General features: G+C 40.0%; 1 protein-coding gene across 3 annotated transcripts in view; it reads right to left on the bottom strand.

The window, feature by feature from the left end:
* The window catches only part of ARB2A (ARB2 cotranscriptional regulator A), a 276,209-nt gene that overhangs the window by 101,875 nt on the left and 146,873 nt on the right, over nt 1–27,461 (bottom strand). For all 3 annotated transcript variants that reach the window (XM_086629569.1, XM_086629568.1, XM_086629570.1), the window contains one exon: nt 14,523–14,642. In XM_086629569.1, the coding sequence (XP_086485695.1) occupies nt 14,523–14,642 (120 nt within the window). The remainder of the gene's footprint in view (nt 1–14,522; nt 14,643–27,461) is intronic.

Below are 27,461 nucleotides of genomic sequence, written 5' to 3'. Positions count from 1 at the left end.
AAACATTTGCCCTGCGCCTGAAAAATAATGCTTTTTGCCAGGGAAGTTATATCTTTCACAGGAAAACTTATAAATACAGGTTTTCACACTGTGCTGCTCTATTTTACTCAGACCTCATCAGTAAAAGGAGTCACTCGCAACCCCGATGCTGAAGATGCCCAGCAATCAGGCAAATATTAAAACCCACTCAAAACACTTATTTCAACAGAACCAGAACATTACATGGGGCTGCAAGTATCTGCCAAGAAAAATCTCAATATACATCCATGGAGGGTACCAGAAAGTCTGGAAGTACCTATATACATCTTCATCATGTTTTTCTAAGGCATCTGCTTTGTTTAACAGGACAACACCATGCACACTATGGATACATTTTTTTTTCTCCCAAGAATATTTCTACCTGAAGTAAGAGATTAGATTTCCTTTCTTAATTGCTTACAAACAACTGTGTCCCGCTCTCTCCTTTTCGAAACTGAAGCTGTTTGCAAAAGATCTCTTTTGCTACCAGAAATTTTTTGGGTCTTGTAACCATGCACAGTTTATGCATATAAGCAAGTCCGGCATTTTTCTTCAAATGAATAACACAGATAATGGGCTGTCACAAGATACTCGGGCTCTTCTTTTATTTCAGAATTAAAAGCAAGTTTCACTCCCCACTTAAGAGATTAGCTCATATTTAGTCCGTTCCCATCTTCTATGTTCATTGACTCAAGTATCAGCAAAAGGCAGCTTAAAATAAGTGAAAAGTGTTGCAGATGCACAGTCTGTGCACAATGCAGACACACAATATATATAACACTTGCATAGGGCACAGAATAGTTACCGGTATAAATATGCACTGATTTCATTTATATACCGAAACAAAACAGAACAGATTTCCAGTTCCCATCCAACTTTTTATTTTCTCCCTGCAGATTTTTGAAATCTGTATTTGCATGTTCATCCTCTGTGCTATGGAAAGCTCAGAATTCATAACTGATGCAAAAATCAGAAAGGATCCTCTGTACCAATAGGTCAACACATTCTTTTGCGATTCTAATAACGGCCTGTCCTATTACAGTTGTTATTCATATAGAATAAGGATAGACAATTTTTTGGTATTATATAGCTTTATTCTGGAATATTAGCTTTGTGGCTTTGAGAGGCCATTTTCTAAAGATCCTAATAGTCAAATGACATCTTGGGAAATGTTACATTCTCACCACATTTGCATGATAATGAAGATGAAATTTCATATACGCTACCTGAATTATACTTATCTAACTTTTGTTTTACCGAATGACCAAAGGAATACATTCCCTAAGCCAAAGTATCGCAATACAATGCAATACCTTATTGTTTCTGTGGAAGGCATGAAACTATAATCCAAGTGATAAAAAAACCTCAACCATATGTAATTTATGTAACAGTGTTAATATGATCTCAGCTGTATATCTCTGAATACTCATTTCCTTCGAGGAAAATTCTACAGCATCCACAAAAGTATCGATGGCAAATTTTTTAAAAATAATGAAGGAATGGCTCTGTGATGCTCAGTGCTCCCTAGGGCAGGAATGCGATCGTAACATTTTATTTTATTTTTCACCAACATGCAGTTCTATGATGGGCTTGGTAAAGTTCACGTCCCATATTCACTAGAGACGAGCCACCCTTTGGGTACAACCGCATTTCACCTCTACCTACGGGAAAGCCCACGTACCAAATCATTTTCTGAGCACAGAAATAGGGTTTGGTGGACAATAACAATGGGCTTCTTTCCCACAATCAGGCATGCAGGCGACTAGGTGGTTCTCAGAAATTGCAGCGGTGGGTTTCAGAGCTCTGGAATATGGGTTGTTATTGCAGGAGACGTCGAAAAGCTCCATCATCTACAGGGGTGAGCTGAGACCCTGGGTTTCAAAAGCCCCTGACATACTGCATCAGTAACAACATGGGTATCGTAAGGAAGTATTTGTCCTCTCTGATCAACGCAGAGCTGATCAATTGTCAGTCGGCTCAGTGATTTACCTGCGTGACTCATTTTGAAGTACAGCTCCAGAAAGCCAAACCCAACTGCAGTTTTATTCTGAAGGTGCCATTTTAAAAAATATTTTTGTAAGGCTGAAGAAAATTTAGTACAAATCATGGAAATTACGAACTGACAATATTAATCTAAGCAAAGACACCAGTACACACAGTCTTAGATTAAGTCTCCGCTTATAATTGCAAACTCTTTGAAGAGAGAGTAGTTTTGATTTTTGCTGGAAGCTATAGGCATTGTTTTTTAAAAAAAAGACAGCACAGAATAAGTGGTGTACATAACGGCAATTTTATTTGACGCAGCTTTTCAGTACGCTCTGGTCTCTGTGTGCTATAACTGCAGAAACACATCCAAATTAAAAAAAAAACACAAAAAACTTATCCTGGGGAAAAAAAAGAAAAAAAAAAAAGGAAAGGCCTACACTCAAAGGAACATCTGAATAAAATTGAGACATCTGCAGTAAAGTTTTCCCTTCTCCCTAGAATGTTTGAGATGAACTCGGCGTAATACTGCCTTCCAAGAAAAGACAGGGTGATCAATGCCGGAGCACATCAGGCTCCCTTGGACAGGCCAATCAATGCAAGAAAGAACCTTGCCCAGGGCCTTATGCAAATAGAAGCACGTCCTGCAACCCAGGGAGGGAACATGCGCAATAGATCAATGGCATCTGAAAAACCTTACAGCTATATCAGCCTCAGACAGTAAATATATAATGATGAATCCCTCACGTTCAGCCGTGAACTCTTTAAACTAGGTTATTTTCAACAGCTGGTTTAGGAAAAAAATCTGCCAGCGCTGTAGACAGCAACGGTGGCAAAGCGAAATAAGATTACCGAGGGTTAAATTAACAATGCTTTTTTTTTAAAGGCTGAGAAAATATAATCTCTGTACTTTAACACCTTGTAAAACACTGGAAGTTATGTGCCCGTCGGGGTAGGGACTGAGAGGGGGGTGGCTGGGGTTTTGTGTCATTATTTTGATATTTTGATTTTTTTTTTTTTACAACCTACTCAGCAAAGTAGTTGGTGATGTAGGAAAAAAATAAAAGGTTTATAATTTACAAGAACTGCAACAGCAGAGATCTTACATTGCAATAATCACTCTGTTGATTGAAATTTATTCTCCAAAAGAATATCGTAATTATATTCTTTGTACACTCGACAGTTTTACACTGTGCTTTAAAGGAATGCAAGAAAATACGAAGGCTCTTAGGCAAAGCATATGACACATAACATTAATACTTCAAAAGCACTCCAAATCGGACTAAAACTTAGTGAGGTGCACAAAGTAACATTCATGACCACAGGACCATACAGGTTCACCAACTACTCAGTAACTACATCAAAATTACTAAAACAAGTCTTCCCACGGAGACTTGTGGAGAATGATTTTCTAAACATTATTCTTTATCTGTTCTTGGGAAAGGGATGGGGAGAGAAAGGACAAGGATGAAGGAACAAGCGAAAAAGCCTACAAAAACTTTTCCTCTGAAGAAACTCCACGTTTAAAGATCACTAGGAGCTCCTAACTTCATCGCACAAAGGTATAATACTCCTGTCAGATGGCTGGAGCCAACCCAGCACAAAATATAATCCAGGTATCGACAAGCAAATAAAATGCCTTGGCTTAATTGAGCTTGTAAAAACCACATGCACTTTGTATCCTGATACTGCAGGATCCTGAGAATCAGTATTACACTCAACTGGTCTTGGAAAACGGAAGAGACAGAAAACTAACTAATTAAACTGTTTATTTTTTATGTATTTATGAGGAAATTTTACTCCTGCGTTTTGATACTCTGCGTTAAAATCTCAGTTCAGTTCTGCAGTGTTAAAAGCACAATTTTCTCAATGAATATATGTGCAAAGTCTACTTACATATTTTTACTTCATATCACATTCAAGCAAAGCCCTTAAATAGGATTATTTTAACATTTAAACACTGGTAGTCATCCTATTATTAATATTAAAACATTTCACTAATATACTAAAAGAGCTACGTAACACAACTTCACTGGGTTAAAGAAAGGAAAGTTCTAGGATAAAATGCAAATTCCAGCTGCTTCCTACAGTACCAGAGTTTTAGAGCTCCCTTCACCAGAGTATGTTTGGATTCCTTCTACTCCACCTGGATTTGTAATGCCTAATATATTATTAACTTCCAGTTCCCCTGGTTGATCCACTAAACCGGGTTTTAAAGTCTTATAAAATCTCTACTGTTCCACACAAAAGCCATGCGTATACTTTTCACCGTAATTAACATTTAAATTAACAGTAACACTGCACTTGTGCAGTCCTATCAGCACAAGATCATGTCACAGAAATGGGAAAAAGTATGAAGTAACAGTGAGACAACTTCCTTTTTTTCAATGTTTTTTCCATTAGAAAAAGCCACTAGAATTTAAACCAGCCGAATATTTCAGATAAAATAATCTAAATGCAGCACAAAACCTGTCAGGGCATAATACATGTGATTTTCCCACTGTCTTCATTGTATAAGCAAATCCAAACCTCCTACTTTTCTTCTTTATTAGTGTTCATATATACATTCAAAGAGCACTGCAATCCCTTTAGACTGTGATGTCATACATTGTAAAATCTTTAGTATTAAGCCGCTCTCTAAACCAATCTAGAGAGAAAGTAACAACCTACAAAGTTAAATAATATGCTAGTTTTTCATACTGTACCTCCTTGAAAGAAAAATAGTGCTGATGTTGTTTGAACCTCCAGTTAGTCCAATGCGTGGTGATGCATAGATGCAATGACCACATCTGCATAAAGTGGTCTAAAAATTTCCTTTTCCTGTCCTGACGCACCACGGCCAGAAAAGAAGCATCTGTAGAGGATGAGGAAAATTGAAGGGTGTATACCACAGCCAAAATACGGTACGACCATTTATTTCATTAAATAAAATAAAAAGGAAGATGTGCACTCATGGAAGATTTTACAAGATGAAGAAGGCAAAGTCTGAAGATCAACCTGGATGTGGTGAAGAGTTAGTTAAATCTGTCCAGGTAAACAGGACATGGAACTTTATGCAGCAGGACTTGGGGCAGGATGGCCAGCGTACCAGCATCTCAGGAATTCACCTTGGAGAGCCAAAAAGGAGATGGACTGAAACAGTTCACATCAGAGTGAAGGCAAAGATGTTTAATGTCAGGTGCTTTTCTCGGAGGTTCAGGACAGAAGACGTTTCTCCCGTTACCGTTGATGGATTTCCCCAATGTCTGGAAAAGCTCCAACGAGTCTGAGACGGTTCAGACAGAAAACACTTCTATGGAGATGCACATCTAGAGATGACAACCGGTAACTTCTGGAAGTTTGGCCAACCAGTGAGGAAATCAATAGCTAGGCAAGAAACTAAGGAGAATCAGTTAACTGTTGGGATCAAGGGTGCTCTTCACACATTTTAAGGAGACAGTTTCATGCAGACGTTGCCCCATCAGCTTTGACAGGCTCAAGGGCTGAAGTTTATCTGCACAACTGAAAGGACGAGCGACGTGTTCTTTGAACACGGTCCTGTGCTTTGGCTTTTTTTTTTTTTATCTTTCAAAGCTAGAATTTGAAATGAAAAATAAACTGACTGATAAGTACACTGTCTCACAGAATTTAAAACAGCTGAAACAATGCAGGAAAGGTTACTAATACAAAAGAATTTACTGAGCCAGAAGGAAGTTTCAAATCAGATATAGGGATAGATGCCAAATATGGTTTTATTTAACATCTTCATTAATGATCTGGAATTAATTAAATTTGCAGGTGTCATTAAAGCAGGAGAAACTGCCAAGAGAAGTAAGGCATGAAAGAAATACAAAACGAGCTTCCAAGATTCATAGACCTGTAGCACAGAAGGGATTGTTATGACAATCTAGTTTGTCATCACATGCAACAAGGGCCACAACGCAGGTAGATTTAATTTGGATGAATGTTGAGACAATACTGCTAGGGGGTAGGAAACCATCTACTATGTTCGGTACCACTGGGGAAAGGGAAATTGGGAGCACTAAAATACTGTGAGGGATGCATGAACATCAGTGGGTACCAAATTCAAAGAAAATTCCATTAAAAAAAACTAGTACCATCTTGGCTGCATTGACCAAAACGTTGCACAGCTGAAGTTCACCTTGAGCTAACTATAGTAACTGCACTTAAAATACAGAGTTTGATTCTCAGAGAAATGTTGACAAATAGTACTGAATTCAGAGAGAAATACAAAGAAAAAAGACAAAAGAAAAAGGAAGCCCTCGTTATATATAGTTGGGCAACAAGAGAACAAGTGGATGGAAGTACGACAACAATTGCTAAAGATCAGAAAGCTCTTCATACCGAAATGTAAAAATAAATATTCACTGTGTAGTGCACAGAATTTAAAACAATGCACAGAAATTATAAAAATATACAACCAGTGAGATGACGCGACTCTATAAAAGCTCTTCAAAGAAATGCAGAAAGTGCTGTGCCTTCGACCTCCGAATCCTATAGGATATAAACACATATTTCCAAGTAACTGGACTTCCAAGCAACTCTAACTTTTACCCACCTCCAGTTCTTTGTTCAGTCTATAATTAGCATTCCAACTTTGGTGTCAAACTAGAAAATTAGTACTAACGGGACAATGGGATGTAAAGTAATGATGGGCGGTGCTGGCAATTAGCATTTGGTATATTGTTCCAGCCCATGAAACGTTGCCCTTCTCCTTTTGGAAGAAGTGGGGAAGGGGCATACGTACAGCTGGCCTCAGACCACGGACTGAGCTGAGTGAAGCATGAGATACTACATTAGCAAATGATTAAGAGGAAGCAAAAAGTAATGAGGCTGAGCAAGTTATCTAGAGCAAGGTCAAGAGGAGGGATGAACATTTGAAACATGAGCCTGTTGTGGAAGCAGCCCACGCTCGGGCTTTCACTGCAGCCATTTGCTTCTCTCATCCAGTAGCGAGGCTGGGGATGGACTGAGGAAGGGGATGCCTACACGGCGTTTAAACTGAAACACCAAAAAATGAAAAAGGACACGGAGCTATGGTGCTCTGAACTGCTCGGTAATCGTTCATCATTCCTCTGTCTCTTCCTGTTAGATGATCCTCCCAGATTGCAAGCTCTTCAGGACAAGGCACTACAATGTGATTGCTACCACAATGCAAATGGGTAACAACAATAAACGGTAGCAAGTGAAATAATGATGCCAGTGCACACTTGTCAGCTTATTTATTTAGCTGACAGTTGACTAAAATGTTTATCTTCTCTGTGTTAAAATGGGCATATGTATATATGTTTATATATGTGCGTGTATACATACATGAACACAATCTTTTTGTATGTATATATCAGTAAAAGCCAAATGTCATCAAGAAGTTGCTCCCAGTACAGCAGGCAGTGACATGTATTAAGATACTTCAGTATTTTTTGCTCAATCCATCATTTAATTTCCTTACTGCTGGAACCCCTCACCGCGGGAGGTGCTGCTTTCTACTGCAAGCTGAAGCTTCTGCATTTCAGAAAGCATTAGCAAAAACGAGTCCACTACTTCTGAAAACAAGTAAGGAGGGGAAACAGTTGTTTGGAAATACTGGTGTTTGGGGATTGACCCGATTTTGGTTCAAATTCAACGCTTCCAGCGCTCAAGCCATGGAGTGAGCCTGGAGTCAGAGGGGCGTTGACTCCAGAAAAATTAACCCAAATCGGATCCAATCATTTGTGGCTGAAAACATGCACCTGCACATGCTGGCTTTCACAGGAACATGTCCTCCTGGGTCACACCAAGGACGGACAGTCCCAGTCACCCACTCACATAACTCTTGCCATGCTAGGTAGCAGCTTCGCCCCAATCCTCCTGTTCCCAAACAAGCCTTCCTCATCCAATGGTGAGAAATCTAATTCCACCCTAAATTTATTCATGACCAGTTTTAATCCATTTGTTCCTGTGCCAACATTGTTCTTTGGCTTACACAGATCTCCCTCCCCGCTGTTTGCTCTCCTGATGTATTTGCAGAGTGCTACCAATCCCTCTAAGATTTCCTTCACCAGGCTGAACAAGCCTCACTTCTTAAACTCTGCTTTAGTAGCAGACACAGAATAGATGCCGAACCTTCTTTTTCTTCAACAGCTTCCAAAGTTAACGTAAGAGCATTAGGAGATTACATAGCTCTTATTAAGACTCTAGGGTGTGTGCGCTGTTTCTACGTTCATACTGATTCTGGTGCTTATGGCAGGTAGGATATCTCCATGTGGCATCACATCATGGCACGTCGGCGCATCCTTCCTCGTTTCTAGTGAAATACTCTCTCCATCGCTCTGAGTGTACTGACATCTCTGCCTCACATCTCTTCCAGACTGAGTCAATCTTCCCGAATGTCTCAAATTATCTCAGATTAATCTCACCAGCACACGAGCCGGCATTAATATTTCCCATCCTGAGACAGAATGAGCGAACAAATCACAGGATCGCATTTGGCTCTTTTGTTGCGTTATCAGGTCATTCACTCACAGCCATCAGCACGTCCAAGAGCTTCTCCATCCCTGCTGTTCCCTGTTGATGAGATCACTCTTCATACACAAATGCAGATGACTAGCCAGTCAATGACCAAGTGTCCTCAAGTTTGTATTATTTCGTTTCGTTTCTATTACTGGAGAAATTGTACTCCTGAATAATAACGGTGACTTCACCACTTCATGCCAGGAGCCAATTTCATTAGCGTGTACTTTGTGTGCCCGTGTCAGAAACAGAAATGCTACAAGAAATTTGCCCCAAGGCTAGTGACCCCAGTCCAGTCCAACCCTTTTTACACAACCCACTGCTGCCTTTCCATTAGCTCCTCTTGTCCACCCTCATTTCTTCTTTGATCATTTTTGGATGAATGAGCATTTTTCCAAGAAGCACAGCAAAGTATCGCTGAAATAACAGATAAACAAGAGGAATTACAATCCCTTTTTTACTTCTAGACTTCTTCTTCATGTCAGACCTGTCTTAAAGAAGTGCTAATGTCAGTGTACAACACAGAAAAAAATGTGAGACATACAACAGGTAGAGTTAGGTGTCTAAAGACTGGACATACAACCCAAGTCCCCATAAACCTACAAGACAGCATCCCATACCACTCTCCCAATTGACATTCAACATTTTAAGAATGTCCTCTTTTTTTTTTTTTTTTGTAATTTAATGCTTACAAAGCCTTGAAGCACAGTGACGTTTTGCTTTTTTCCTTCACAATATGGCTCTCGGTCACTGAGGTGTTTTGCTTTCGAGCTCTCTACTTCCAGCTCTCTCCCATGCTTCCTACAACCATCACAGACCTTGTGTTACTCCTGCCATACATCAATAGATCCATTTCAATTTAATACGTCAGACAGGGGAATTAAGAACTGCATATTCACAGCATCTGTTCTACGCTTATCAATTCTTGAGCCAAACTAAATACAAAAAATAAGTAGGTAGATATATTCATATAAGTATATATAAATAAAAAGCCAACTAGAGTAGACCACTGAATCTGAAACTTCAGGAAATTAAATTAATGAAAAGCTAATGACAGGTTTGCAGCCCAGTCATTAAGGCTCTTAAATTGCATTTTGCCTGTGCCAGAATACGGATGCAGCCTCAGAGACTCCCAGGTAGCTCAGCAGGTGTCTGTTTATCATCGTTATTATTACTGCACCTATCAGCTCTAGCCAGGGTCAGGTCCTCGCCGTACTCAGCACAATACAACAAAATGAAGTGGCAGTGTATTGCGGAGTGTATCTCAAAATGACGGACCCAAAATTATTTCAAATGCACAAAATTGGCCGATTTTGATGGAATTAGGATGCTACAGTGGATACAGTAATTTGAACAGTGTGTTTTAAGGGCTCTCATTTTAACAAAGCTGCCTAAAAATACACACACACGCACACACACACACACTTCTATCTACACTATTGTTCAAAATTGTCAATATATACATCCAACATATTAGCCAACAAAGACCACAATGAATAGCTTCTCATCTGCTCAAAGACAATGAACCTACTTTCCCTCTCCCAATTTAATTATATTACATTCCCCCATGCGCTTTGTATTTTTACAGCAGTATGAATGCTGTAAGCTGGAGATACCACTACCGATTTTCACCATTTTGTCATGATTCCCATGATATTTGGTGTTTTTTTTCCTTAAAGACATTCTTTAACTAAAACTAAAACAAAAAAGCTACACTTCTGGTTCATAAGGTGCTGAGGAAACCCTGGAAAATACAAAGCCCAAGGTCTCAGAAATACAGGAGGCAAACAGGAGAAATCTTCCACAAAATCTTTTTTTTTTTTTTCCCCTAAATCTCAGGATACTGAATACCTAATTGACAATTTTGAAAGCTTAGATTTAACAATTCTTCTTGCGATTCCGAAATGAGTAGTTGTCACGCATTCCTTACAGTGATGGACACGGTTAGTTTTACATGTCACCCAGCATCACAGGACCACCCTTTCTGTCCCCTCTGCATGCAGCCAGGCCCTGATGCTGTAATTAGATCTGCAGGGGACGGCCACAGCACTCAGGTAGGCACAGGGACACAACATCTTTTCTTCCTGCATGAGTCTTTCATGCAGGCAATGACAAGGGAAAACATTATTTTTGAAGCAAAATAATTGTAAACCCAGAAGATTTGGCAGAAAAACTCAAAGGAGGCGGAGTACCAGAAACTTATTTTCTGTAAACTAAATATAACATTGACTCCATCAACCTGAAATTCTCACTTTCTGTTAAATTTCATAAAATTATTATAAGCTAGGACCTGGGAAAGTTCCACAATTTACCGTCAACTACAGCAAGCTGATTCTGAAAATAAATCCCAGACTACACTGTGTAAGGGATAACAGAAGTAAGAAGCTGAGATGTGTTCATGAATCATGGCTTGAGTTTTTCCAAATCAGTAATTAGCAGAACACAGTGACCCAACAACTATTTCTAGTGCAGTGTATTCAAAAAGTAATTTAGGTGTACGTATTATTAGATGCACGTTTAATTTCAAACCACAATTACACAAAAGTTTTAATTACTCAATATTAAGATACATTTTAGCATATGGTTTATGATTAGCATTTGTGATTCAAACTATAAACAATACAACTAATTACATTTATTGGTGGAACTTTACTTCCCACACATGTTCAATCACTTTCAATTATTCCCCTAGTAATCTATGACCCAGCAAGGTATAGAAATTGTGCGCCTACGTTGCAGTAACTGGGTAACAGTTCCTGCGTGTTCAAGCACATCACAAACTCACTCTGTTTCTCTTAACATCTCGCAATCACAGAGATGCAAAAATGCAGATTAAAAAGCTGCAAAGACCAGGAAAAACGTTAGATACTATGGCATGCATTTGAAGATTGCAGCCAAGTTTTACTGGCCTGTATAACGAAGGACTTCCAAACCACAGTCAGATTTTTATGGTGAGAAGACATCTGCAATGAAGACCAGGTTTGGTCACCACAGGTTTGTAAACAAAAGCGCTTCTCCTTTTATACCGATTTTACAAGAGATGGTTGTACTTGCTCTCTTTTCACTTTGAGTCTTCCACCAAAATGCACACCCACACCCCAGCACTGGACTTCAGACACTTGCAGAGCAATGGACGGGACAGAGCAGAGATGCTTCTCCTGTGCAAACAAAGGGGCACCTGGACGTGTCCTGTCCCTGTGAGGCTGAATGATTCCCTGCACTGCTCCGGGAGAGCAGTGGCTCTTCCCACGTGATGGTACGAAACGAGTCTTTGCTTAATATCAGGTTTCATTGGGCCTCTCTGCTTAACGCCCGAGCGTCAGGTTTTCATCGGGAGCCTTGCACCATGACGAAGTGATGAGCTGGGGATCTCTGAGACTGAGACGATTGCCAATGATTGGGACAGACCACACGGCACTGAACATGCAAAGTGAATTTTCGAAGATATTTGTTGAAAACGCAAATGTTTTGGGACTTTTTTTGCTCGTTTTCTTTTTCCCTGCGGGCACAATAAAAGGCAAAGGGCCCAGGCAGAAACCTTCACTCCAAATCAAAGCCATATGCTTCACAGTCCTCTCCTGTAAGAGGCATGGATGCAGAAGGAGCAGCTGTGCAACAAATCTCTGTAACTACTGTAACCTATAATTTCATGAATCGGTTGACCCAAAATTCTCGCAGAGCAAGTGTAGAGGTGGTACGGTTGCTATACGGTATAGCTGCTTTATCACCCTCATCATCTCCCCCACACAAAGCAGGAAAGAAAGTGATTGAATGTGTATTTGTCATAAGACAGTAATTGCCCATCAGCTGCTCCATTTCTCTTTTTTTTGAGCTCTCTGCAAGTACTAAGTGCCATATGGACATAAGTTGAAAAGAAAGGAGATGATTACAAAATAAAATCTTACAAATTAATATTGTGATAAAATAGTTCAGGGTTTATTTCAACGGTATCTGCTTCAATACTCACAGATTATTTAACTAAACTGCTTTCAGCGGAGCTCAAATATCAAATCACCTCTACCAAAACCAGGTGTTAATATCCTTTGATTTTTTTAAAAAACAATCGAGCTACATTAAATACACCTCTCAGGTCTAGTTTTGCATGACAGATATGTGATGTGCCAATGGTTATATATTATATTCTTTCTCTCAGGCATGTGTCTCCTGCAGAGACAGCAGACTACAGAAGCTGACCCTTACTGAGACCATCTTGTCTCTCTGACAAAGCTCCTTTTTAACTTCTTACTTACTGGTTGCTTCCTGCGATGGATAAAAACTTTAGCTCAGCTTGTGATAATTTCACAGGCCCTGAGCACCCTGACCCTGGAAGCCCCAAGGTCAGAAGTCAAGTCTTGTTCTGAAACATCTGTGTGCTTCATATTAAAGTAGAACAAAAGTGAAGAAATATCCACCAGTGTGACAAGAGGAACGGGCAAAATGGGAATGACACGTTGGTCATCTGTTACCCATGCCACCTCAAGCCATTGACTGAAACGTGATGGAAAAACCCTCCAAGCCTCCTTGGAATAAGAACTTTGTTTAGGAAACACTGAGAAAGGTCTCCAGTTGATTTTTATTCCCACCCTGTGCTAAGCGCCATGTATCTGTAGGCGTCCGGCGACCCAAACATTGTGGCTTTACTAAACCTACGGAAATTGGGCTAACACTTCAATTTGGACAGACAAAGCACACCAGAATAACCTGGGCTGAAACTCAGGGCAGCTGAAAATCACAGCTCAAGAAAGCCAAGACAGAAGAGATGCTCCCTACCCTCCGCTGCATCTGAGGAGCAACAGGCACACGCAACACAACCTGCTTCTTGCCCAAAGTTGTGGTTATATGAGGAATTACTCATCTTTGCTAACTTGGTCTCTTAAAAATGTAGTTTCGAGACTATTTATTGACCTAGTAATAAAATAGCTGTGGAAAAGGATCAGCTGAACTGTTCTCAAGTCTGTACACGTCATAAACATTTTAAAAATACTCTTCCAGAAGCACAGGGAAAATCAAAATGATCTTAATTTCAACAAATGAAAAGAGTTAACGAAAATCTTAAGTTCTTAAAATAATACAAGTGGCCCTGCTCTGGATTCTTCTTGCTACTTAGAGCAGCGCAAGATTAAAAACAAAACACTCCTCCACACTTTTCGTTAATCGAGGCATTCATCTTGTGTTCAGGCAGGAACCACTTTTACTAGTTTCGGTTAGACTAAACTAACGTGTCACAGACAAAAGATGTACACATACCTCTGCTGCTTCCTGTGTCTATAAAACCGATTGCAATTTACGTTTCCACGATAAACAGGACTTTGTTTTTTTCAATAAAACACATCCTGATTACACCAGTATTTCACATTTAAGTGAGGAGACTATAGCTACACTCAAAGAACAGTATATAAGTTCAACAGGCAACTCCATATTGGATGAGGTCAACACACTTGCCTTTAGAGAATGGGAGAAAGGCTGACAAACTGGATGTTCAGCATCAGCTTTACACTAAGCGGAGTCCTCCCCACCTTACAGCACTGCAAGGTTTACCCAGAGCCTAATAAATGGCAAAAAAGTCTTCCTAGCAACTTCCGCAGATCTTTGGGGAAAAATTGCAAATTCGGGTAAAATCCTCTAATCTACGTTCATGTTCAGTTCCAATCTATAAACAAAAAGGTGCATTTGTTAATATGACTTTGGTTTAAAACTGTTCTTATATGTTCTTAGTCTTCAGCTCCAGAATTCCTGCCCCAGAGTAGAAACTCATGGAGCACTGCCTTTTGGGAAGCAGCCTGGAGAAAAGAGGATCCACCGTGTCTTGTTTTCCCACAGTCTTTCAGGTTTGTGCACACTTGGGACCATATTGTGTAACTCGAAACCAAAGAAAAACACAGCGATCTTCCAGTTGCAAAGAAATCCTGACAGACCTGTATCCGACCATTGGTTCAAAGCTGTTCCTAAGTGGCTGCTTTTGAGAAGGTTATCACAAAGAATTTATCTGAAGAAGACTTCATGAAAGAAGGCAATGGAGAAGTCACACTTACCAGCTCTACAAAGGCAAGTCCACCATAACTGTGAGCAACAAAAAACACGTTCTCTGCAGCTGACTGGGAAATAAAATGGTCCCAAACATAAATTGCATGTTCTTCAGGAGATCCATTATCCTGCAGAAACAAATTATGTTTGTGACAATTACCTTTTAAAAACTGGCAATTCTGTCTAAAAGCAATGTGTTCCTATATGTTAAAATGTTTTGTTAAAACAAACCTTAAATTAATATACTCTAGTGTCTACCTCCGTCTCCCGCCCCCCCCCCGATTCATTTGTCTAAATAAAAGAACTTTAAGATTGCAATTTAAAGCAGTAAAACTGTTGCTTTATTGTGGCTTATTTTCACAAATACAACAAAAATTATGCATCTGCAAAATTTTGTCTAAATACCATGATGGCAATTCAGCTAAACGGAGGCATTCAAAGAAATTATGAGCCACTGCTCTGATTTTCATTCTTTTGACAACTCTTTGTCAAATGTTTGTTCACTGATGGTTTGTTTAAAGTAGTTAAGCCTTAGTCTGATAAAACAAATAAAAACAAGTCGGAACAATATAAATATAATTTCAGCCTTCACATTTTTTTTCATATTACGGGCCGATGGAAATATGCCAAAGATTAGATTTATGGTGTTTGCAACTACTCTTTTAAACGTTACTTTTTGCAACTGCAGACTATGAGATACAGCACAGATAAAACCCCTCTTGACTGCTTACATATCAGAATTTGGAGGCTCTGATAGTTGGGGGAGTGCTTTTTGTTATTATTGAACAAGAATTTGTGAACGCCAGTCAACGTAAGAATCACTGAAGGCACTGGAGTGTTTCACACTGATTTTAGTGCTCTCTCCTCAAATATCGGGGTTGCGCGCTCCCACCTCTACCTTTGAGACACTTGGAAAGCCCTGTACCTCTCTATTTGTTATTTTTTTTTTTTTAAAGTTACATTTACTTATTTCTCAGGTTCTCCAACTACAAATCTGTCTAGTCTCAAGTGACAAGAGTAAGATGCTCTGCTACCTTCCCTGCCCCACCAAAATGTCACACCTCTCTAGCTCAACACTGCAGGAGCCTTCCAGGCTCTCTGGTGCCAGAAAGAGCTGATCTGTCAAGGTCATGTAATTTCCTAAAATTTGCATCCCTTTCCCCTTTGCTCTGCTCCACCAACAACTTCATACCCCTAGGTGACTCAGATGCAGACCACAAAAGCCTCAGTTCCTTGGGGAAATAAAGCACAAACCAGTCAAAGCCACAGGCAATCAGAAGATGCTAATTACATAGTGTGAATTACTGAAACTTTACCAAAAACATTGAAGTGATTTAGGTCTTAGTCCCATTCTGAAATACAGTTTTGGGAATTTAAGCTCCTACGAGTGTCTAAAATCAACGGGAAGACAGACAGCTAAATAACATGGTGGATTCAGGCTTTTACTTCTGTTCTCATGCCCCGTTTCCTCAATATGACTGAGATGGCTACAAATGTTTATGGATCTGGATCCAGAGCTTTTAAAACAATTATATGCTTTTTTTTTTTTCTTTTTTTTTTTTTCCCCAAAAGTAACAGCAATTACAACATATTTATCAAATTTGCAAAAAGCACTGAAGGTATTCTTCTTAATCCTGGATAGATTCTGCTCTTGATTGACTATGACAGAATATAGTTTTAACCAATTATGTATCAACTCTTGCAAACCACCTCATTGTGAGAAAGGGCTTATTTTCTTTCAACTCTGTTTTGAAATTTGGTTGTACAGAGAGGTAAAGGAGGTAAAGACTCCTCCCTTTGTGAGGAAAGAGGGAAGTTTTCCAAAAGAAATCTCATAAAGAAAATATAATTGACAGACCAGTTATTAGGGTAAAGCTAAAGGACAACTTGAGCTGGAGTTTCCTATGGAAAAGTGATATACTGTAATTATGATACATACGGAAAAGGCACATTAAAGCACTGGGAGAGTTTTTCAATTACTAGTTTATCTGAAATATTTATTCTAGTTATTTATGCAGGAAATACTTGTTTTTAAATAGTAACGTTAACATTAATTCTCTTAACAGCAATTTTTTTCCAGGTACATAACCGTGTTTTAACATTCTGACAAAAATAAGAGGTTGTTTCTGTTTAATATTGTATTTCCAGGTATTATGTCTTTATTATTCTACATGCTGCCGGGAAAAGCACATGATTTTAAGGTTTCCACAAGAGTAAGACAGCAGCAAGAAGCTTCTGAAGGATGCAGAAACTCAGCCTGAAAAACCTTCTACCAATTAAAGCATAATCAGTGGTTTAGTAACCCAAATCATTAATTGCACAGCTTCACAGTCCGGTACAAAGACCCAACAGGATGTTACAAAATCAAAAAGAAAGGAGCTAGAACGAGTTAGATATAGACTGTAACCACAGTTTCCTTTGTTACTGGTGGAAAAAAACCCATAAATTGTCAGGATAAAGTGTGTTGCTGTATATACTCCGCTAAACCCTAAGCAAGGTAAGAAACGCACATATGTGCGAGAAGGAGTTTGGAGGAGTCGTGTATGTTTAGAAGAAAAGCTCTTTCTTCATAGCATCTGTTTATTTTTTCCCCTCGTAACAAGCCTGTATTTTAAACAATTCAGACGGAGAATAGACTGGTGCCATGTCCGTACAAGAAACATCTGGCTGGGGGAGCAGGCACAGCTGACTGTGGAGCACGGCTGGTGCCCTTAGGATTTCCAATTGCGCTGAGTCCGTGAGGACCCAGGGATTAACCTCCTTTGCCTGGCCTGGGTTAAATTGTGAGGCTGGATGCTGCAGTTTCAGTATGAAAGGTGACAGTTTCAGGCAGCTGTTGCTTTCCTTCTTTTCATCACAGATAAATACAATGCACTTACATATCACCTTGTTAAATTATCTGTTAAAGTGAGGGCCTCTTGCTCAAACTTTACATAATTATCTATCTGATTGTGGAGAAAGCAATGGAGAAATTGGGCTATGTACCTCCAAAGGCAGCTGAGGCTGAATGCATTCTTGTTTGTGAAACAGTCTGAAATGGAAAGGTGCTGGGAAAGCTGAACTTAAGACTTCCACCTGCTGAAAGCTGGTCATCTGTAACCGGTAATTCTACGTCTAAATAAGCAGTCCAATTCTTTGGAGGTGTGGAAGTCATAGCTGTGGGTCTTCATCCCTCTGAAAGCCTTCCCCTCGCCCCAACAGATATAATCAGAAATAAAAGGAAAAAAATAATTAAGAACCACGTTATGCGAAAAGACCTCTGCGTGATGCTTAATCAATGCAATGTAACCCAAAACTAGACACTCTTGAGTGGCTGCAGACCAGGTACCTCATGCACCCCAGGTCTGTGGTGCTAGGGCGGGGAACGCAGCAGATGCTCTGAGCACAGAAGGTGCAACCTTTGCCTGTGCTCCCATCATGTAAAACCTTACCTGCTTCTGTTTTTAATGGAACGCTATCAGTAAGATTTAACCTTTAATTCACGAATAGATGTGAAGACTTCCGTGTCTTTCTGCTAACAACTATCGTATTTTATTCCTTTTCACTAACAAAACCAGAGCCAATATACCTCATTTGCCACCAGTGACTACCAACACTACGGAGACTATCAGATATTGAACACCTGTCATACTTGTGTGCAGCAAATCCCACTGAAGATTGCCTTGGAGATAGAGGTGGCTAAAATCATTTAACACAAGTATTGCCAAGGAATTTTAGATTGCTGATGTTATATTTATTCCTTTTCCTTAATGCTAGAGGAGGCACATGTTTCTGCGACCTGCTATAAAAGAGGCACCCATAAAAGTAATATAGAATATAAGTAGCCAGATCTTAGGTCCTGATTCATTTAATGACAGCTGCATGGGGCTCAACAAAAAGATGCTCTTGCCACATAGACACACTCCTTTTGAATGAGAAAAGATCATCAAGCATTGGCAAACGGCATTAAATTTTATTTCATGTGGAAGAGATGAGTATTCACAAATATGGGTTTAAGGACAGGTCCATTTCTCTAGTGCTAGGAGACATTTTTTCCCCCCAGTACTTTTAAAATGCTCTTAACCATATATAAAAAATGCTTCACTTTTTAAACCAAAATAGCCATTGCTCAGAAAATGATCAAAAATGGTTAATATGGAGCTTTTCATTTTAATATCAAAAGTTTAATAAAATAGTTTAATAGTACAGTCTATGAAAATAATATGACAATGATTAATAAATTCATGTTCCTCATATGTATCAAGTCATTTAATATCCCAGGGCCAGAATCTCTCCTACAGTCACGTGAAGTAGCAGCTTGCAGTAGGGAAGAGCTTGCTGGTCGCCAATCTGCTCGGCCTCGACTCAAGTCATAGAATCATAGAACCATAGAATGGTTAGGGTTGGAAGGGACCTCAAAGATCATCCAGTTCCAACCCCCCTGCCATGGGCAGGGACACCCTCCACTACACCAGGTTGCTCAAAGCCTCATCCAACCTGGCCTTGAACACTTCCAGGGATGGGGCAGCCACAGCTTCTCTGGGCAACCTGTTCCAATACCCCACCACTCTCATTGTAAAAAATGTCCTGGCTTGGGTTAGAGACATCCTGGGCTGCTCCAGCCTAGACCAGCTGGGCTTGGTTTTGGGGGGACCCCACACCAAGAACGGTAGCCCACAACTACATCATCTCGGGGTCTATGCAATACTAATAAAAACATGCTTGTATAAAACGCTGCTCCTCATCTCGTTTCAGAAAGGTATTGCTTTGAGAAAACTGGCTTTCAGATTAAAAATTCCTTCTGTGGTAAGTCCTTGAAAACCCAAAATGATTGTGGGTAAATCCTCAGGCCATCCACTGTGCAAAAAAGTGGAGGAAGGGACCAGAGATTTCGGTCTGTCGTTTTTCCCAGTATTGCTAGCGCTAAGAGTTGAAAGGTATATAACATTTTAATGGCTGGAGCCATTAGGAATATGCAGATAAGCAGCGTGCACACAGTGAATACGGTGTTACGTTCTGTTGCATTCAAAAAACAGGTTGAATTTACTAATGTAATATCACAGTCATTAATTGTTAAATACCAAGCTGAAGTGATGCAGCAACCGAAGCCCTTATCAACTATGCCAGATTCTAACACCTAGACATTGCAAGGTCTGCAGTTATGATGGACTACCTGAGTTGATAACACATGGAATTATCTAAACAACATTTGCATATTTGTGTAATTATTTCCTAAGGTTAATTAGCTCCTGCAAAGCAGCTTGCCCTTTGAGACTGCTTACTGTGACAGGTTCACATATTTTCTGTTTCAATGCCAAATTTTACTTTTTTTTTTTAATTTTATTTTTTTTTTATTAAAGTAACCTGTTGCTGGAAAGTTACAGCGGGGAAGAGCTGGAGGCCTTGAACTACTATAGACTTTACTCGGGCAGAGCAGCTCAGATCTCATCTTAAACTTCTACTTCATCAAAACTCAAAAAACTCAAATCAAGAAAATCAAATTAGTTTTAAGCTCCAGTGACAGCTTTCTCCTTTTGCTTTGTTTTTTGGTTTTGTTTTTTTTTTTTTAAATCAAGGAGTTGGAATCACATTTTTTTCACGACAAGTGAAAAGTGAAATGCATACAAATAGGGAAATATGCCACACAACTGAATAGCTTTTTAACAATTTACTTGAAGGTGGTTTCTATAATTACCGCTTATCACAGCAAAACAATTTCTCCTTCTAGCTCGATGAGCTACTGTAAACAAGTACGGTACATGTGTTAAATGTGGGAGAACAGAACTGAATGCTGGCTGGGAGGCAGAGAGAGATGGAGAAGGCTTAGGTCTCCCATCTCCCATCCTTCCCTGGAGATGTTAGACCCTTCCCCGGCAGCAGGAGCTTTGCAGTTGTGTACAGCTCATCCCATTGCCTCAGTGAGCCTTGGGGCAGGCAAACTTTTCCCCCAGTCCTTCTGAAAAATCATCATATTACCAATAATATATAACATGAATGTAACAATACAAAAATAGAAAAGTAGCAGTTTGTCAATAAAACAATCCAGGATGGAATAGCATTCTCAGCAGCGACTGGCTAACACTCCTATCTTCTGTACAATAAAAGACTTATTTTCTGTACAAAAAATTCGCTCTTTTAAGAGAAAATTGTAAGTTTGGAGGTCTGAAATAAACAGTAGAGGTACAGTTTGTTCCCAGTTCTTGATTATCATAACCTGACTCACGCCAGCATCACATTTTACAGCACTCTTAGGTAGTGGACCCTGCAAAAATTAAATGGATTTCGCTGGAAACATTCTTTGACTAGAAAGCATAACTTTCAAAATCAAGTTTATATATGTATGTATGTGTACAGAGAAACCAGAAGGAATGGGTGGCGAATGCTGAAGACGAATGGAAAGATTTTAATCCACAGTCCTGCCATGGCAGGATTTGTGAAGCTCTAATTAGCCTAATTAGGTACCCAGTAAGTTGGGAGGAACTCTGCCACTTGCTTTAATACCAGCAGAGTTGGAAACAACTTTTCAGTCCTTTGAGGAACCCAACAGCTCAGCGATGGGCACCATTTGGTTTGCCACCACAGGGAATACCGCGTCTTGCCCCTTGCAGCTCTGGTGTCCTCCTCACCTCCTCCCATCACCACACTCCCTTCTCCTCTGGGCCTGCATTTACACTTCACTTCTTCTTATACATCTTCTGTCATTTCACAACCCTCAAATTAAGGTGATATCACATTTCTTTTGCTTCTTCTACCGCACCATCTTCCAACAGCTGCCCTCTCTTCTTCCTCCCCCAACAGCATCCTTAACGAATAATAAAATGATGCTCACCACTTTCTGCATTTTCCTCATTCCTTTTGCAAATATTCGCCTTATCTGAGACAAGAACTGTTTCATTACAATGGAACATAATGAAACTGCAAAATGGTTTATTATCACCAGAGCAGCTCCAAAGCCTGGGTGCAGGACGAGGTCTAAGAGGCTTTGAAAGCAAGAGAGCTGGAATAGAAGCCAAAAATAGGTACCATGTGATTTTTTTTTTTTTCCTGCAAAGACAGCAGCTATGGTATTACGACCAGGGAAGAGGAGGAAAGTAAATATAGGATAGAAACTGAAAATGGAGAAAAAGTGGAGGTAAAGATCTCGTATTACAATTCTTCTGCAACAGCAGCACCTGAAGATGAGACTTTATAAAGTGTCTTGCTCAGGCCGTTTAACAAAATTTGATCTTTAACAGAGAAATTCCAACGTACTTAGGAAGCATCCCATCTACCTGAAACTTTTTTTTACCCTTTTCATCACAGAGTTGAGAGAACACTTGCACAGGTTATTTCTGAAATGTTTCCTCTCCGCCCGAGAGGTGATCCCAGGAGGCAGCAGGACATTTTACTAACAGTAGGAATTGTATTTCTGCTTTACTTACTGAAATGGCTAACATGAGTCTGTATGCCACATATTTGGAGACAGACATACATGGAGATGGGTTGGATCTTGCAGAACTCTTAAATAACTGGATTTTCAGGAATGATGGCGATGGACGGCCCTCTACACTGGGTGAGTCCCACTACACGGAATAAAATGGAAGGAGGCTGCGGAAGGGAGCAGATGGGGGTGACAACATCAAGATCATTCCAGCAGCAAAGCAGCGGTGACTGGTGGAGAAGACACAGGAGCAAAAGCAATGGAGGAGGGAAATTTGTAATGACTCTGCAATTCAACAGCATGCACCTGACATTCAGCCTAGCAGATCTCGCCAGGAGCACCGGGAAGAGAGGATAACAAAGACTAAGCAGTGGGTCAAGGGAGTTACTTTAATTGCTGCGTCCTGAGTTGAGTGGAAAGGAGACGACTTGAGTGAAAACAGGAGAGGAAGAGACGAAATCACAGACAACTGATGCTTTGGCCTTGAAATGGAGGACACACATCTTTCCTCCCTTCTTCTATGGGCTCTGTATGGATTTTATTTGCATACTTTGCTGCATTTAAACACCACCGCGCAGCAGGATTTGATCTGCCGTGCAGGTGGCAGAGCGGGTTCATGGACATCAGCGGCTGGCGTAGCTCTGTGGAAACACAGAGCACTGAATTTGCAGAGGTTCAACACTAAAATAATGTTAGTGTGCTATTGGCGAGCGGTGTTACTTTACTAAGCAACTGCGCTCAGACGCGTTCAGAATTGTCACATTGTCACATTGTATTTTTCCTTACTTATGACCTTACCAGGGATTAAACCAAGAGCCTTTGGATGTAAAAAAGCCAGTCTCTTCCACTTATCTTGCAGGAATAATTGGGGAAATAAAAAGGCTATATTATGTTTTTAAGGGCATCTTCTGAGATGGGGGCAAGACGAATAGGCTGGCAGTAGGTAGCAGCTGCTTTTGAGACAGAAGGAGAAACCAGGTATCACAATACCTAAGCCTGGTCATTCGTGGAGCTGCAGATATAAATAGCACAGCCAAGGTTATCATTTGGCACGTGCCTTTGGAAAGCAATATGGCAAAGTCGCTTAAGGTTGCATTTGTCATATCATGGAGCTCAGTCTTATTCCCAGATCTGTCTGAGGTGATTCTGTGTAATTTCTTCTGCCTATTTCATTTTTGAAGTGGGCCGGTGATGGAAGCATCCAGAGATTCCCAATATTGCTGACGAAGAAATAAAGATGTCGTGCGTATACAGTCGGCAGCAGAAAGGAAGATCAGGAGTCTTACATACTGCAGTTAAATACACATCATACTAAGTTAGAGAGTGGTCCCACCTCCAAAACTCCCGAGAATTTATCAGGAAAGCAGACAATCTCGACAGACCTGCTGAAGGAGTAAGTATTACATGAAACATGCAATATATGGCATCTCTAATAGCCCCATAAAAGATGTAAAACAAAAACTTGTTTGGCAGACTGAGATGACATTTAAACCATCACTCTCAGTGCAAAATGACGAGTTTTAGCTATTGCAGAACTGACACTGTCCAGTAAAGTTCTTTTATGTTTTGTGTTCTGGCTCCTCCCCAGGGCCGCTGTTCTCCCCAGCTCCCATCGCAACTACCATCCAAGACAACTTTGGATCCTGTCCCACTTTTCCCACTTCGGATGCAAGCTGGGCTTTCCCTGCTGATGGTGGTCAGGAAATAAAATTCAGAGCTCTGCTATAGATACATGTGAATGGAGGGAGCTCAGATCCTAATCTCCTCTGGGGCAGCAGGAGTGAGTTACTTCTCCCCCTTATATCCAGCTTTATTGCACACAAGAGAAAAAAATGAACCAACTCCAATCCAGAAGAGAGTTCTCCAAGCCCTTGACTAATAAAGTTCCCTAACAATAACCTAGACCTACTTCTGAATTAAAAAACTCCAAAACTGCTCTCTCCTATTCCCAAAGTGCTCCAACCACCTCTGCTCGGAGAGGAACAAGCTGACCCTGGAAATGAAACCCTGATTTCCACCCTCTCAGCCACGGGACCTGCCTTCAAGCCCTCATTTATAGCGTTTCAACAGGCAAACGATGGCCTGGAACCCACGGAGTGAAGCTGTCAGCAGCTACAGATGCTCTCCACAGAGCTGCCAGCGGTCTCAGCTGCATTAAGGCATTGCTGACCTCATACTATGTGTTAATTTTGGCAGACACGGGTCTTCACAGGCGGCCTTGTCGGGAACACGCAGATGCCCCAAGAATGTATGAGGGTTTTTTAAAAGACTCACGTTGCAGGTGGAATTTCTGTTTATAAAGTAAAACCCGATCTCCGGCTAAATTAATTAAGTCTCAAAAGTTATTATAGCAACATCTCCCTGGGTAAAGTTATCTGCTTGTCAGCCAGGGTAAGACAGCTTTGTCAGCCTGTTGTTCCAGTCTGGATTTTCCCGTTGTTACTTCTGCCGGAGTCTGGCATGTCCTGTCATCACCACCCAACCGGCTTCTGCTAAAGTGTAGGAAAGGAGACCGAAAAGAAGAAAAATGCAGGCAAAATCAGTTTCTCAGTGGCTCTTAATTATCATATCCAGCAAAAGCTTGGGGGGGTTGGTATTTTAAATAACTGGTGGGGTTTTTTTTGGTTTTTTTTTTTTTTTTATTAGTGGCCAATTGCTCCCTATTGAGCTGGAGAGTAAATAGTTAAAAGCCTTCCTTCAAAAAACAGGTCTTGCCCCTCAATATCTGCAGTATCCTTTTTGTTTATATTGTTTCCAATCTGACAGATGCGGTAGGAGTCACCTAAGCTAATTATTTTATCATTAAGACAAGAATGCAAATAAACACAAATATGACATTTGCCTCTTTTAGTCTGGGGACAAGAACACCGCTGACTCACCAAGAGGAAAGAGGTGCAGGAGAAGAGAATAGGAGGAAGGAGGGAAATGAATCAAAGGAAGTTTTACTTGAGAAAAAAATAACTAATTTCCCTTTTACCTCTCTGACAGACTTTCGGATTTTCGCTTTTTAAAAATTTTTTTTCCCCTCTTCATATAACTTGCAGGGTTCCAGGTGAAGGAAGTCTGAATTCCACACAGCATCTTCAGGCAAACAGCTTGGAAATCCTGCATGGGGAAACTCGTGGAGCAGCAGTGTAGTAATGATTCCTCGGATCAGCCCTGCCTGCACAGTTGTACCACGGCTACTGACAAATACCTGAGCAGTTCACACGAAAATCCCTGTGCCACGATGCCCCGAGCATGGAGTCAGCCTCTATGGGCGGACTTACATATTCTAATTGGAACAACAACTATGGCAGTTTGGCCAAAGAGACTCCAGTTGGTAAAAACGCCCAAAGATTGGGGCTGTTAATACTACTGGTACGTATCCCTACATGTCTCATGCACCTTTTTTATGTCTCCTCATACTGCTTTCTTTCCAAACTACTTAACCTCAGGGACAGAGATTCTGCCCACAACATCCTTCTGCCGAACGTAACAAACATCACCAAAGACGGCCTTTTGCGCCATCGAATTATGGGAACAAAAGAGTATTTCTAAAACAAACCAACAGGTTGTATCTTCGCAGCTGTCTTCCCCACCAGCCATGTTTCTGGCAATTAATAGATTAATTGTGGGGGCAAGTAAGCAAAAATGAATACAAGACATTTTACAAAAAGAATTATCTTTGTAAGACACAAAGAGAGATTGTGCCAGTCGTTTAAATGATTACATGCATTTTTCTAAACACTAAAAACAATGTCTTTTGAAACGAATGCATCTGAAACATTCAATAACTCCTAATGGAAGTCATGCAGAAGTGTTATTTTTCTATTTCCTAAAGTACTTAAAGACTATTTTACTTTCCAGCTCTTACAATCTGTTTATATGTTGTAATGAGAAACAGATATTTTTTTTTTACCATGCTATTGCAAGAAAAATAGCATTTCGGCCAAGAAAAATGCAGATTTCCCCACCACAGGAAACAATGAATCTAACAAACTTCAACACATTTAAGTAAAACAACAACTTCCTATTTTCATTAACAGCTACGGTTTCAGAACAAAGCTCAGCTGTAAAGTCTGTTACAGAGTTTACATCTCTTACATGAGTTAAACTAAATAGAATGGCTTCGCCCTGTATTTTTCTTCCTGACATCTCTGTCTCTATTTATTACATACACTCAAGAGCAGTTATTTAAGTCAAAGATTTAACAGGCTTAAAGCTATTTGATTTCTCCTAATAAAGAGAGCAAAGTGCTTGGGGCTTTAAGTAAACTGATATACTATTTATTTAATGTACAGTTATAAAGATTTGCTGAAGTGCCTTAATATGTAGCATGCTATAATTAATTGTATTTGAAGTAACTGCCATTAGCTTATAAAATAATCACCTAAACAGATGACAAACACGATCTGAAATTCAAATTTGCGTTTTTTATTGGTTCTCGTTTCAACAATCTGAAAAGCTGAACGTTGAGCTATTCAAGCCCTAATTCTGCTCCTCAGTTTTCCTGTCCAGATCCACCTCCGTTATTTTCGTTTTGCAATTATGTCAGCTTAGGAAATGATCCTTAACCCTGACGAGTTGCTAAACAACCTCAGGACTTGCTCATTGTACCTCTTGCTTGAACCCTGCAGCTCCCTTGCACTGACCATTTTACTGAAGTGGGCTCTTTTCTGCCCAGATTTGGGAGGGCGTCGGCGTCACGGCAGCGGTGCGTCGCCGAAGACCATTAGACATTAGATCACTGGCAATTTTCTTCTAACACAGTGTCATTTTTTAACAACTCAAAACATCCAACTACATAACAGACAGCTTGGCTGTATTTTAAATTAGCACAAATGCTAACTCCAGGAAATGTAATTCTCAGGATATCGGAACAAAAGGTTCAGAGAAAAAAGAATTCTTATATACCATAAGATTATCAGGACTAGACTGTCACACTGTGACCTTGCTGGCGTCTAGCTAATCTGACAATATTTGGCAGAGCATTGTTTCAAATCAATAACTAATTAACAAAGTACAAAAGAAGTTGTACTGTTTTTGAGGCTCCTTGTTAAAAATGGCTTTTGGTTGCACATGGGCAGAAAGGTCGCTTTTATGACATCTTCACGAGTCTTTCAACATCTTGCCACTGTCAGATTAAATTACTTTTAGCAATTAATTGTCATAAGTTAAAACAGAAGCACATTTGTTACAGCAGGTTGTCATAATGACATGGTGAGCCGTTGTTTTGATATGAATTTCTTCCACTGACCCTCTATCATATCTTAATTTTTTTGGTTGACCTAACTGGAAAATTGGGAGCAATCTTCTAACTCAGGCAGCACAGTCCAAACATTGGGGGTCTTATTGAGATTATAGACTGAACAATAATGGAACAGAAATTCCAGAGATAACTGAAGATCTCGAGAATAATGTAGATCTTCTATACAGTATGTAACCTATGATGTCTGTGCTCGTGGGTGGGATAAGAAAAATAAACCCTCAAAAAAACTCATGGATGAAGCTTTTGTTACTGTTATAAAAGGTCCCTGATGCCATTTTAATCCTTTATTAGCCAACA

Source organism: Tauraco erythrolophus, chromosome Z, assembly GCF_009769465.1.
Source record: "Tauraco erythrolophus isolate bTauEry1 chromosome Z, bTauEry1.pri, whole genome shotgun sequence".
Classification (NCBI taxonomy): domain Eukaryota; kingdom Metazoa; phylum Chordata; class Aves; order Musophagiformes; family Musophagidae; genus Tauraco; species Tauraco erythrolophus.
The sequence above is the reverse complement of the archived record's forward strand: the minus strand, read 5'-3'. Positions and strand labels throughout refer to the sequence as shown.